Source organism: Odocoileus virginianus, chromosome 23 (genome assembly GCF_023699985.2).
Source record: "Odocoileus virginianus isolate 20LAN1187 ecotype Illinois chromosome 23, Ovbor_1.2, whole genome shotgun sequence".
Classification (NCBI taxonomy): Eukaryota; Metazoa; Chordata; class Mammalia; order Artiodactyla; family Cervidae; genus Odocoileus; species Odocoileus virginianus.
In genome coordinates, this window is record NC_069696.1 from 46,037,871 (window position 1) to 46,051,351 (window position 13,481).

Here is a 13,481-nt window from a genome sequence, read left to right on the forward strand (position 1 = left end):
ATCATAGCATAACATTTCTTAAACCAGGCCTAATCACAGGCTTTTCTATAGCATCCTTTTTCCGTAAAGCACACGTGCATACACACTCTGAGTGTGAAAATTACGCTACCTTGCATGTTTGGTGATGCCGAGGAATCTGATGATGCGGCTTGGTATGGCAAGTCCGTGTTCAGCTGCAAAAGGTAGCCCTCGACTGTCGGCACTTCATCCCACTTGACATGGAAAGAGTTGGTGGTGGCTTTGATCAACTGTACTTGTGATGGTGCTGGTGGTTTCTCTAAAGAACAAAATGGGTATTAAGTATTTAAGTTTCGCATGTATCAACAGTTTCTCTATATAGTTTGTGCAGATCTGGAATTCCGAAAACATTAGCAATGAACATTTCATCTGTTTACTAAGGGAAACAATTTACTCAGATAAGCAAAGCTATAGCAGGTCAAATGAAAATAATTTAGAGTTCTGATTCTATGTATTTACCTAATTACTTATGGAAATAAAACTACAAACAAAATAATCCAGGTCTAAACTGAGTCACCAAATTAAAAAAAAATTTAATTCTAGAAGAGGGGGGAAAACCAAGTACTTGACAGTTACAGCTACACCATTTTACCTTCTTCAGGAGCTTTTAATTTTATGAGCCAATTTTAAGCCAGGAGAACACATGTTAGAAATACTGTTAATGTTAGCAAATATGATTTAGAGCTGATATTTTGGAAAAACATAACTTCTTTGAAGTTAATACCTTCTTATCAAAACTTGTACTACTCAAAACAGGTAATTATTTGGCATAAAATATTACCAACATTTCTAAAACAAGTAACAATCATAGACTCTTAGAACTGGAAAAAAGTACCTAATATTATTTCTACAATATCCCAGTTTTCTTTTTGCTTACCTACCAAATTAGGGAACGCACAAATCCCAGGGCAGTATATTCTATCTCTAGACAGTTACATAAGGAAAATCTATTCTTCATGTGAGCTGAAATTCCCTGGTGGCTCAGATGGCAAAGAATCTGCCTGCAGATTCTTCCTGCAGTGGAAGACCCACGTTTGATCCCTGGGTTGGGAAGATCCCCTGGAGAAGGAAATGGCAACCCACTCCAGTATTCTTGCCTGGAGAATTCCATGGCCAGAGAAGCCTGGTGGGCTACAGTTCATGTGGTCACAAAGAGTTGGACACGACTGAGTGCCTAACAGTTTCAGTTCAGTGAGCTGAAATCTGTAAGTTATAATTTAATCTTTATATAACAAGTCTAATATCTATCTCTTTTTATCTTTTAGAATAGGGGTCAGCAAAAGCAAACTATGACTCATAGGCCAGATCCAGTTTGTGCCTACTTTTGAAAATAAAGTTTTACTGAAATACACCTATGTTCATTTGTTTATGCATTGTCTATGAGTCCAGTTTTTGGGCTTCCCTGTGGATTTGAAGGGAAGGGAAGGGAAAGGGTAGGGAAGATCCCCTGGAGAAGGAAATGACAGTTCACTCCAGTATTCTTGCCTGGGAAATCCCATGGACAGAGGAGACAGGAGGGCTACAGTCCATTGGGTTGCAAAAGAGTCAGACAGGATGAAACAACTAAACAGCAACGTGACTCCTTTTATGCTACACCAGTAGAGTCGAGGAGCTGTAACAGAGATCACATGGCCCACAAAACGTACAATATCTACCCTCTGGGTCTTTACCAAAAAAGTCTTATAACCCTATTTTAGAGGATAATTAAGCCAAGTTCCTATGTAAATTCCTCCATGATCCTATTCACAACTCAGTTTATTTATGCTTCTCAAAGTAAGGCAACCCATACCTGAGAAAAAGCAGACAAATAGAAAGACAAGTCCAGAAGATACACCACCCACATAACAGAAGTTACATGAAGAAAAATAGAGAAAACAGCAGGGTGTAAATCAGTGAAATAAATCAAGAAAATCCCTACAACTGAAGAACATGAGCTTCCAGACTGAATGGGCTCACTGAGTACTCAACACAAGGAATTAAAAAAAGACACACAACACACATCATAAAATTCAAGAACAGCAGAGACAAGGAAACAATCCTAAAAGCTATTAAGCATGAGGGGAAGTTCACATTTAAAAGGACCAAAAATCAGAAGTGGTTTAGATTTCTAAGCAAAAACACCCGAAGTCTGAATACAATATGACACCTTTCAAAAAATATTTTCTCCAGCTTCCAAACTTCTGAAGGATAATGACTTCCGATACACAAATCGGTTTCCTCTCAAACTGCCAATTTGGTGGGGAGGAATGCTGAATGTATTTTCAAGCAATGCAAAATCTCAAAATAAATATATCACCTATGCACCCTTTTCCTGGGATGCGTTCTACAAAAAACGAGGAAGTAAACTAAGAAAGGGGAAAATAAGAGATCCAGGAAGCAGGGAATCCAGCACAGGTGAGAGGCCAAAGACACCCTCAGGAAGAAGACGAAGGGAGACTCTAAGAGGATAGGTGTGCTCAATTTGTAGAAGGCAGAGTTCCAATATACCCTTTACATCCCAGATTGGAGGAGGAGAAATTTCTTCAAGGTGAGGAAATCTGATAGAATATCTGATGCATCTAACCATAACGAGAGAAGATTTAAACAAGAAAGCATAGATTGAATTAGTGGTAAATATATACCAATCTAAAACAAGGTGACCATTACTAATCCATAGCAAATAAAGAAGTTGTACAAGAGAGATAATCACCTCTCTAGATATTCTACATAGCTCACCTGTGAATATGTGTATATAGTTAAAGGTCGGTCTGGTCAAGGCTATGGTTTTCCCAGTGGTCATATATGGATGTGAGAGTTGGACTGTGAAGAAAGCTGAGTGCAGAGAATTGATGCTTTTAAACTGTGGTGTTGGAGAAGACTCTCCAGAGTCCCTTGGACTGCAAGGAGATCCAACCAGTCCATCCTAAAGGAGATCAGTCCTGGGTGTTCATTGGAAGGACTGATGTTGAAGCTGAAACTCCAATATTTTGACCACCTAATGCAAAGAGCTGACTCATTTGAAAAGACCCTGATGCTGGGAAAGATTGAGGGCAGGAGGAGAAGGGGACGACAGAGGATGAGACGGTTGGATGGCATCACCGACTCAATGGACATAGGTTTGGATGGACTCCGGGAGTTGGTGATGGACAGGGAGGCCTGGTTGTGCTGCGGTTCATGGGGTTGCAAACAGTCGGACACGACTGAGAGACCGAACTGAACTGAATGTAAAACACTGAACTCTCGTCTAACAAAATGATGGTGTAATCATAATCAGTCAGACAGAGAGTAGGGGTTAGAGAAGGTGGTGCATAGGAGAGAGGTAAGGAGTGCTGGAAAGAAGTGAGAAATCCTTGACTTCCATGACCTCCACAATCTGAAAAATGAGCATGTTATGACTAAATTGAAAAAAAGAGTAATATATTCATGTTATATGGAGATATGAAGGTAAATACCATAGGAACTGTCTAACAGAGCTGAAAGCACATGCTTGTGAAACAAGGAAGATGGGAGGAAAGTGGGAGCAAAAGACTGCTGTTTTTCATTTTTTAAAAAGACTTATAGAAGTATACTAATCTTTATATGTTCTCAAGTGAACAAAACTTAACTAAAAGTTTTCAAAAAAGGCAAGATGAAGAACCTTTATATCCTTCCCAACCCAAACTGATGCCAAGTTAGCAAGAGAAAAAGCAAAATCTAAATTTTATCTTCATGATAGTTGCCATGATTACTTTTAGATAGATATTCCTGTCTATAGCCTTTTATGGAAAGGTTTATGAAAAACTGGACATTCAGAGACAGTGATTTCTAATCTTTTAAAAGTCTCATCTCTTGGAGAATCTTGTTAAAGTAACATAGTTGCCACTGGAAAAAATTTATATGTGCACATTTTTCTTCTAATCTTAAGAGACTGATTAGAATCTCATCCTTAGACTTCAGCTCATAATTCCCAACTTTAAAGATGAATCACTACGTTCAATTTTTTGTATTTTTTTTCCTACCTCCTAGCCTAATACACTCATTTTTCTACTTTTTGCATAGAAAGCATTTAGTCTCTAACTTAATTGTTCCATTTATTACTTTTTCAAGTATCTTGAAAAATTTTTTAATCTTAATTTTAAAATTAAACTTTCTACATTATAAAAGCAACACATGTTATTGTAGAAAATACAAATAAGAGAGAAAATCTTTTTTAAAAATATATAATCTCACCTCTTAGCTATTATTACTTTGGTATACAGTATATCCTTCCAGATTTTCCTGTTTATACACTTAAAAGAAAAACTAGAATCATAGGTATGTTTTATAACTGCTTTTCAAATAAAACAACATATATTATGTCTCCAGATCTGATTTCTCTACTGCCTTCCAGATTTCTTTATTCCCTCAACTGCTTAACTGATCTCCTTATTTCAAACTTAGCAAGGTTTAAATGGAACTTTTCTTTTTCTCCACAAGCCTGTTTACTCCACAATCTTTCCCATCTCAGTAAATGGAAATAACACCATATTATTCAAGGTAAAAACTTCATCCTTCTTTTCTCTGTCAACTGCCACACCCAACTCATCAGTCAGTTCTGTTAACAAGAACTGCAAAATACATTCCAAACTTACCCACTTTCTCCACCGCTAGAGTTGAAGATTTCTTTCACAACTGCAAAAGCCTCTTTTTGTCTCTGTGTGTCTACTTTTGCCCCCTACAATTTATTTTCCACACAAGTTCACTGACAATTCCAAAATACACATCAGATCATGACACATCTCTCCTCCAAACTAATAAATCACTCTACCACTGTATTTTAAAAACAATGTAATCTTTACCATGATGTTCCAGGTCCTACATGATCTGTCCTGTGGTCATTGCTCTAATCGCCATGCCTACACTCTTTCACTCAGCTCAGATCTGTTGCCAAATGTGCCAAGTGTTCCCATCTCAGGGCCCTCATACTTGCTTTTCATTCTTCCTGCAGTGTCCCCTCCCTGCCCCACCCCCTGGCTTTTTACATGGATAGCACCCTCTCATCATTTGGTGCTGTGCTGTGCTAAGTCGCTTGAGTCGAGTCTGAATATTCGCGACCCTATGGACTGTAGACTGCCAGGCTCCTCTGTCCATGGAATTCTCCAGGCAAGAATACTGGAATGGGTTGTCATACCCTCTTCATTTGGATTACATCTCAAATGCCAGTTCACCCTTTCCTGACTACCCATTCTCAAGTAGCCACCCCACTTCACCCCATTCCTAGTACCTCCCATTACTATCTTATTGTTCTATTTTACAGTCTTCAGATACTTACCCAAAGCTAAATTTATTTTATTTCTCTGATTACTGGCCATCAAACTTCTGTCCTCACACTCTCTTATAGAATATAAGTTCTTTGACAGGACAGACGTTATCAGTCTTATTCACTGAAGTATTCTCAGCATTTAGAACAGTTCCTACTCACAGCTGTCAACCAATAATTCAATAAATATTTACTGAAAAATGGATGTGAGTTCTATACTAAAAATTGTTTTTTATTATAATATTTCTTAAAATATATATATAATATATATATATTAAACTATATATATAAACTATATATAATAAACTAAATATATATAAAAAAACTTTTATTTTGGAATAATTTTAGATTTATAGAAGAATTGCAGAGTTCCCATATACCTTTTACTCAGTATTTCCAAACGCTAACACACTTGTTAAAACTATTAACTCTGGAATAATAGTATTTATCAAGGCTTCCCTGGTGGTTCAGTGGTAAAGAACCCACTTGCCAATGCATAACGCACGGGTTCAATCCCTGGGTCAGGAAGATACCCTGGAGAAGGAAATGGCATCCCACTCCAGTATTCTTGCCTGGGAAATCCCACAGACGGAAAGAGCTGGACATAACTGAGCAACTAAACAACAACACTATTTATTAACCAAACTACAGACTATTCAGATTTTACCTGGTTTTTGTTCCAGGATAACCTTACATTTAGTCATCATATCTCCTTAGTCTCCTCCAACCTGTGACTATTTATTTCTTAATCTTTCCTTGTTTTTCATCACTTTAAACTTTTGAAGAATACTGTTCACATATCCTGTAAAACATCTACAATATCCCTCAGTTTGGATTTGTCTGACATGTTCTCATATTTAGAATGGTATTATGCATTCTGGGGGAAAGTCCCACAGAGGGGAAGTATCTTCTTATCACATGACGGGAGGCAGGGACTATCTGATGCCAACGCAACTTATCACTAGTGATACTGACCTTGACTACCTAAGGTGACGCTTGCCAGGTTTCTACACTGCAAAGCCACTAGTTTTCCCTTTGCATACTCTATCCTTCGAAGAGAGTCACTAAATCCATTCTAAACTCAAGGAGAGGGAAATTAAGAAACTCCTCTAGGATGGAAAATATCTACACATATCATTTCTTCCATTCATTTTTCATTATGAAAAAGAGAGGCAGTGACATGACAGAAAGCTCAAAAGATAGATATTACTTGATTATTTATCTAAAGAAAAACTTTGTTAAGTACTCTTACCTACCAGTATCAAGATACCAAAGATCCTTGCAGCAAACTTGACTATTCAGTGCTTTTTTGTAGCCATCTCTTCCACTCCAAAAATATAATCGAGTGCCAATTGCAACAGCACAGTGTCCAGCTCTTGGTCTTGGTCTTGAATTTTTTTTATCTTCCTGAGAATCTGATACTAGAGTGGTCCATTCTGCTGTATCTAAACATAGAAATATCCATGACTGATCAACTTCTCTTAAATTATAAAATAATAAAAATTATTTTATTAATAAATTTTATTTTAGTAAATAATTCTTAAAAGACTCACCAAGATTCAGGTAAGAAAATGAACTGGTACACCTCCATTCACAATCATGAGGTGAAGTCTCAATATTCTCCCCCTTATGTGGAACCCATCCACCAAATACATACATCCTGAACAATAACAAAAGGAAAACATAAAGCAGTTGGTTTTCTTCTTAAAATCACTTATCACTGTCAAGGAAATGCAAATACGATAATGAATAAAGTGGTCTTCATTCTAGAGTTTATAATTTTATGAAGCCATACAGAATCAAAATTATTTCTCTCTGGTCAGTTATTTAAAGTAGGAAACATTTCAATTATAACACATTTGAAAATCAATATTATATGCAATATACTAAGGGGTACCTCAGCCAGAAGCATGACATTCAAAGTCAAATTCAGAATTGATGTGTATAGTAACCAAAGAGAATTCAGTTTCATATAACTTTGGTCACTGATATCATCAAATAAAAAACATTAAACTATGTTCCTCAGAGCCCTAAAGGTTCTTGAGACATGCCCAGTGGTTACTGAAGAGGTAAGACTCATCAGGCAGAGCTTAGGCCATGTAGCCTCACGCCAACCAGAGTTCTATTTTTTAAAATCTGTTTTCTATATTACAGTTCCAGTAGAAAACCACACTTTATAAAAGAGTTCTGCTGTTTAAAAAAATGAGTATCTTATTAGATTTTGCTTATGGTTACTTTCTGAGAACTAATGAGGTTCTAAATTACAACTGTTGTCTCCTAAAAGATTACCTTTTAAGATCAAGTCTCTACAGAGATAAGTACTTACTTAAATTCTACTTAAAACAATATTCCTAATCCTGGCTCAGTGATGCATAAAAAAGGGAACTTGTTGATGACAGTTAACCTTGAGGGAGTGCTCTTTATGTACCAGGCACTGTTGGAAGCATTTTGTATGTACTGATTCATTCGGTTCTCATGGGAGCCTTATGAAGGAGGTTTTATTGTCATCCCCATTTTATACTCGAGTTGGTTTAAAACTCAACATGCAGGAAACAAAGATCATGGCATCCAGTCCCATCACTTCATGGCAAATAGATGAGGAAACAGTGGAAACAGTGGCTGATTTTATTTTGGGGGGCTCCAAAATCACTGCAGATGGTGACTGCAGCCATGAAATTAAAAGATGCTTACTCCTTGGAAGAAAAGTTATGACCAACCTAGACAGTATATTGAAAAGCAGAGACATTATTTTGCCAACAAAGGTCTGTCTAGTCAAGACTATGGTTTTTCCAGTAGTCATGTATGGATGTGACAGTTGGACTATAAAGAAAGCTGAGCACTGAAGAACTGATGCTTTGAACTATGGTGTTGGAGAAGACTCTTGAGAATCCCTTGGACAGCAAGGAGATCCAACCAGTCCATCCTAAAAGAAATCAGTCCTGAATATTCACTGGAAGGACTGATACTGAAGCTGAAACTCCAATACTTTGGCCACCTGATGCGAAGAGCTGACTCATCTGAAAAGACCCTGATGCTGGGAAAAATTGAAGGTGGGAGGAGAAGGGGAAAACAGAAGATGAGATGGTTGGATGGCATCATGACTCAATGGACATGAGTTTGAGTAAACTCTGTGAGTTGGTGATGGACAGGGAGGCCTGGCATGCTGTAGTCCATGGGGTCACAAAGAGTTGGACACAACTGAGCGACTGAACTGAACTGACTGATACTCGAGTAATCTGAAGTACAGAGAGATTAAGTTTCCTTGCCACTGAACAGACAGTACAAGTATCCAAGCTGAGATCTAAATTCAGGTAATCTGGTTACAGAGTCCTCCTTCTATCCATAATGCCATCCAAAGTACAATCACTGAACACAGAAGCTAAATATACACCTGAGTATGAATCAAGCACTATCAAAAACGTGTAAGAAGAAACAACGTGTGTCAAATCTATTGATGGAGGATAGATAAGTTTGACATCACTCTGCCTTACCCTTATGTAATACCTACTCTGTGCATGACGTAAGGAATGCAAAGAAGCAGAAGGGGGAGTATGACAAGAAAATGCTGATATTTTAGCTCCTGTGCACGTATTATTTTGGTTTCAGTAAGTGCAATCAAGCATTATCAAATCATCTTCAAGAAACTAGCAGCATCACTCTTCATTGTACATATCTTAAGTTTGTTAAAAAGAAAAAAGGACCAAAAGACAAAGTAACACCGTACTTATTTCCTATAACACTGGCTGTATGAAGGCTTCGTGGAAGCGGCACTGTCCCTTTAGTTTCTGGTTTTGACCATGACATAGTTTCTAAAAATAAAAACAAGTATATTAGCAACTGAATCTAATAATAGCGAATTACCTCAACTTCCAGAACTTTTTTAAAAAAGGGACCTACCAAAATGAAGCTAAAATGTTTCAAAACCATTATTTGAATTTCATCTTAAACATTTCCAGCTGACACAAATTATCAATCACAGAAATCTATTTATAGTGAATGTTAGTATTTGCAATGGAGAGGTGTATTTAGAGTGCAAACAATTTTGAATTAAGACCAGATTAAGGTTTTTAACATTTTAAGTAAGAGCACACTGTGCAGAAGACAGTCAGAAGTGACAGCACATGTATCTTCCAAATATTCATTCCTATGGTCCCTTAAAATAGCTATGCAGGGTTTTTTTTTTTATCGACCAGCTGTAACATTACTAATGTCACAATTACTGTAGACAGGGTAACCACATAAATTCAATCATCCTCAACCGGGCCACTTCACAGAGTGAGAGGAGGTACTGCTGATAATTACATGGGACAATAAGCATAAAACAGGACCATTAAAGGCAAACCAGAACATATGGTGACCCTACTTACAGGGAGCCCAGGAGTGTTACTATCATAAATCAAACATTCATTTGTTCAACTCGACTCATCAGCAACCATTCATATTAAATCTAAGTACAACTCAATACTGTAATAAAAATATTTTTCAAGGCAATTTTTATATTTGCCTTTATCAATTTCTGAGCCTGAATCAACATAAGCTTACCTAAGTCAAGCTGCCATAGATCATCCAGGCGAGCACCACACATTCCACCAAAAACATACATTTTAGGACTTCCAGAATCTCTTTTACAATATATAACAGCTGTGTGGGATTCTCTTGGCGAAGGCACAATCCCTTTAGTCACTGGAATGCTCCAACCCACAACACCAGAACCATGCTGTAGCTCCAACTCATAGAAGTCATTTAAATATCTAGGATATAATGAAAGAAATTAAAACATTAATATAATATATACCTTTCATTTGCTTTTTATTTCTATTTATAAAAATAATATATGCTTACTGTGAAAAAGTCATACAGTACAGAAAAATATTAGGAGAGCAGAAAGCCCATGACTCATTCATTCAATGCTATTTATCAAACATTACTGTGTACCAGGCACTCTTGTGGGGATCACCAGTGAACAGAAGAGATTCAAAAAACCTGCCACCATACAGCCAACACGCATGTCCATGACAATACTGTGATGGTTTCAAAACACAGCCTCAAATTCCCTGACCTTCTTCCCTACAGGAAGTAGGTTTTATGTCCGCTCCCCTTGGTGCTGCGTAGGTTGTGACTGCTTTAACTAATAGAGGACAGTGAAATGACACTATGTGACTTCTGGGGCTGAGACACAGAAGACCAATGCAGCTTCACCAGTGACACCTGCATTCAGAATCCTGAACCTCCATGAAAGTTCAACTGTCACAAAACCACCATTTGAACAGGACACATGTAGGCACACAGGATGACAGTCATAGTTGAGTACATCCTTCAGCCATCCCAGCTGAGGCATCAGACATGGGAGTGACCATTCAAGCCTTCCCATCTGAGGGCCTAGCCAGCACTGCTGTGTCCCGTATGAATTTTCAAAGGACAGAATCCAAGGACACAATAAAACGGCTGCTATTTCCCATCACTAACTTTTGGGGCAATTTATTATATGGTACTAGATAACCGGCACAATCACTACTGACACTAATCAGTAAACACCCCTCAGACCTCTGTCTCTATGGACAGCTACATACGTATGAGCGAGGCATACTACAAATGCTGCTTTGCAACTTTTTTTTCTTTATAAATTTTCACTCTATGATGTTATAGCAATGTCCTACATAGCTTTTTCACTCTAGAAATTAGCATTAGACTTCTCATCTATGACACGGATGTTTTCTATGTTTGCAGCAAAATGACTTTCATAGGAATCTATTTCTCTGAGTAATCAAATTATTACTCAAGTATGAAGGCAAAATTAAACATCTCAGAACATATAAAACTTCAAAGTTTAGCCATATAATTTGTTTTGTGAAAAAATGATTCTAGATCATCCAGGAAAAATAAAAAGAAATCCAAGAAGGAATACACTGAATAAAAGAAATGATTGTACAAATAAAGTAGTAATTTATAATTAAATTTAAATTGATGTTGATAACTGTGGTTGTGAGGGCTAAATAATCACTGAGAAAGACTAATCAAAAACTTAATTTCTTAACATTATTGTCATTTGGAATAAGATTCACAATTCTACACAACAGAAAAAAAGGGAGTAAGCAAAAAAAGGCTACAGATAAAGATAATCTATTTCCAAAGATGAAAAGGCATCTTTGGTTTAAATGTGTGGGATAATTTCCAAGCAACAAAAGGAGGCACAGAAATAGCATGTATAATTTTCAAATCATTTGAAGGAAAGAATGAATCAGAGAAAAACAATAAATCAAGAAAAATGAAGATAGAAAAAAAACAAAGCATAATCTATAGAGATAGGATAGGAAAAAAAACAACTATGAACAGTGTCAAAAGAGAAAAGAAAAACTGAAAACCATTTAGTATACATCACAGAAAATAAATCAAATTTTCTTAATATAAAGACCTATAAAATCAAGAAACCAAGATAATGACCAATCACACAATAGACATAGGTAAAAGGTATAAATAGGCAGTTCACAGAACAGGAAATAAAAATTATATAAATACACAAATATTCACCCTCATCACAACTTTTACAAATCTAGCAAAGGAAGAGAAAGGGGTATGGAGAAGCAACAACAAGCCAAGTTTATGGAAGACAAAATTACATGGGCAGGAAAAAACTTCCCTATTATAAGACTAAGTCTCTTCAAGGTAGGGTGTGTGTAGGGGAATCAAAAGAACCCCAAATCCAGCTCTAAGTTATTAACAACAAGTGCAAGTGAAAGCTGCTCAGTCGTGTCCAACTCTTTGTGACCCCAAGGACTATACAGTCCATTAAATTCTCCAGGCCAGAATATTGGAGTGGGTAGCCTTTCCCTTCTCCAGCGGATCTTCCCAACCCAGGGATCAAATCCAGGTCTCCCACATTGCAGGCGGATTCTTTACCAGCTAAGCCACAAGGAAAGCATAGCAAGGATGATAATAAAACTATTTAACAACTGATATGGCACAGATTTAAACAGGTCAGAAGAATGCTAGCCAGTACGCTCTAACAGTTCATACTAATTAACTGTTAGTCCTATTTACCAAAGGTAAGTCTGTAACAAAATAATATACACAGGTTGAAATTATATATAAGGAACAAAACACAAATTCACAATCACACTGGGAGATTTTAACATGTCATTCAGAAGTTGATATGACCAAAATCTACAGCATAAAACAGTTTTGAATAATAATTTAAGACACTGATTTAATAAAGAACCTTTTACAGTCAAGAACTCATGATCTTATGAACAACTATGGAATAGTTACAAAAAATGACTGTGAAATGGACCACAAAAATAATCACTAAAAAGAAGGAACTCCATAGACCATATTTTTTGAATTCAGCATAATAAAACTAGATATTAGTGAAAATAGAAAAAACTTTCCATTTGAAAAATTTTAAAAATTATGCTCAGCATACACTTTTGGTTAAAAAGAGAAAAAAAATGAATTATCAAACTACAGATTTAAGAAAACTTCCTTATATATAGGAAATTAAAAAAATACAACAAACTACTAAGTATAACAAAAAAGAATCAGACTCACAGATATAAAGGACAAAGTAATGGTTACCAGCAGAGAGAGGGAAGGGAGGAGGCATAGAGGGAGGGGATGAAGAGGTACAAACTATTAGGTATAAAATAAGCTACAAGAACATATTGTACAACACAGCGAATATAGCCAATATTCTATAATAACTATAAATGGAGTATAACCTCAAAAAATTGTGAATCACTATATTGTACACCTAAAACTTAGATAATACTATACAACTATACTTCGTAATCCCATCCACAGAGGAGCCTGGCAGGTCACAGTCTGTGGGGTCAGAGGCGGACACTACTGAGCACAAGGCACATGACATGATATTTCACAAAGAAGTATGGAACTGGACATGATTCAGTGACTGAACAACAACATACTTCATATGTATATGTATATTTAATTTTTTTAAAAAAGCTCCCTTAATCTGACCAAAGGCATATAATGGAAACTTGAAGCAAACATCACTTAATGATAGGTAAATATTAAGTATATTAATGAAACAGAAGAGTTTAGAATAAAAGCTGATAATATTTTTCTATAAAGAGCTAGACAGTAAATATTTTAGGCTTTATATGTCATAAGTTCAATTCTACTCTGTTCTTTTAATAAGAAAGCAGCCAGAGACAACATGTATATAAACAGGAATGGCTGTGTTCCAATG

General features: G+C 36.5%; 1 protein-coding gene across 4 annotated transcripts in view; it reads right to left on the bottom strand.

The window, feature by feature from the left end:
• The window catches only part of HCFC2 (host cell factor C2), a 68,106-nt gene that overhangs the window by 43,120 nt on the left and 11,505 nt on the right, over nucleotides 1–13,481 (bottom strand). For all 4 annotated transcript variants that reach the window (XM_020905536.2, XM_020905534.2, XM_070454032.1 and 1 more), the window contains exons 4-8: nucleotides 9,818–10,026; nucleotides 9,000–9,084; nucleotides 6,829–6,935; nucleotides 6,532–6,720; nucleotides 110–277 (exon numbers count right to left, since the gene is read on the bottom strand). In XM_020905536.2, the coding sequence (XP_020761195.1) occupies nucleotides 110–277; nucleotides 6,532–6,720; nucleotides 6,829–6,935; nucleotides 9,000–9,084; nucleotides 9,818–10,026 (758 nt within the window). The remainder of the gene's footprint in view (nucleotides 1–109; nucleotides 278–6,531; nucleotides 6,721–6,828; nucleotides 6,936–8,999; nucleotides 9,085–9,817; nucleotides 10,027–13,481) is intronic.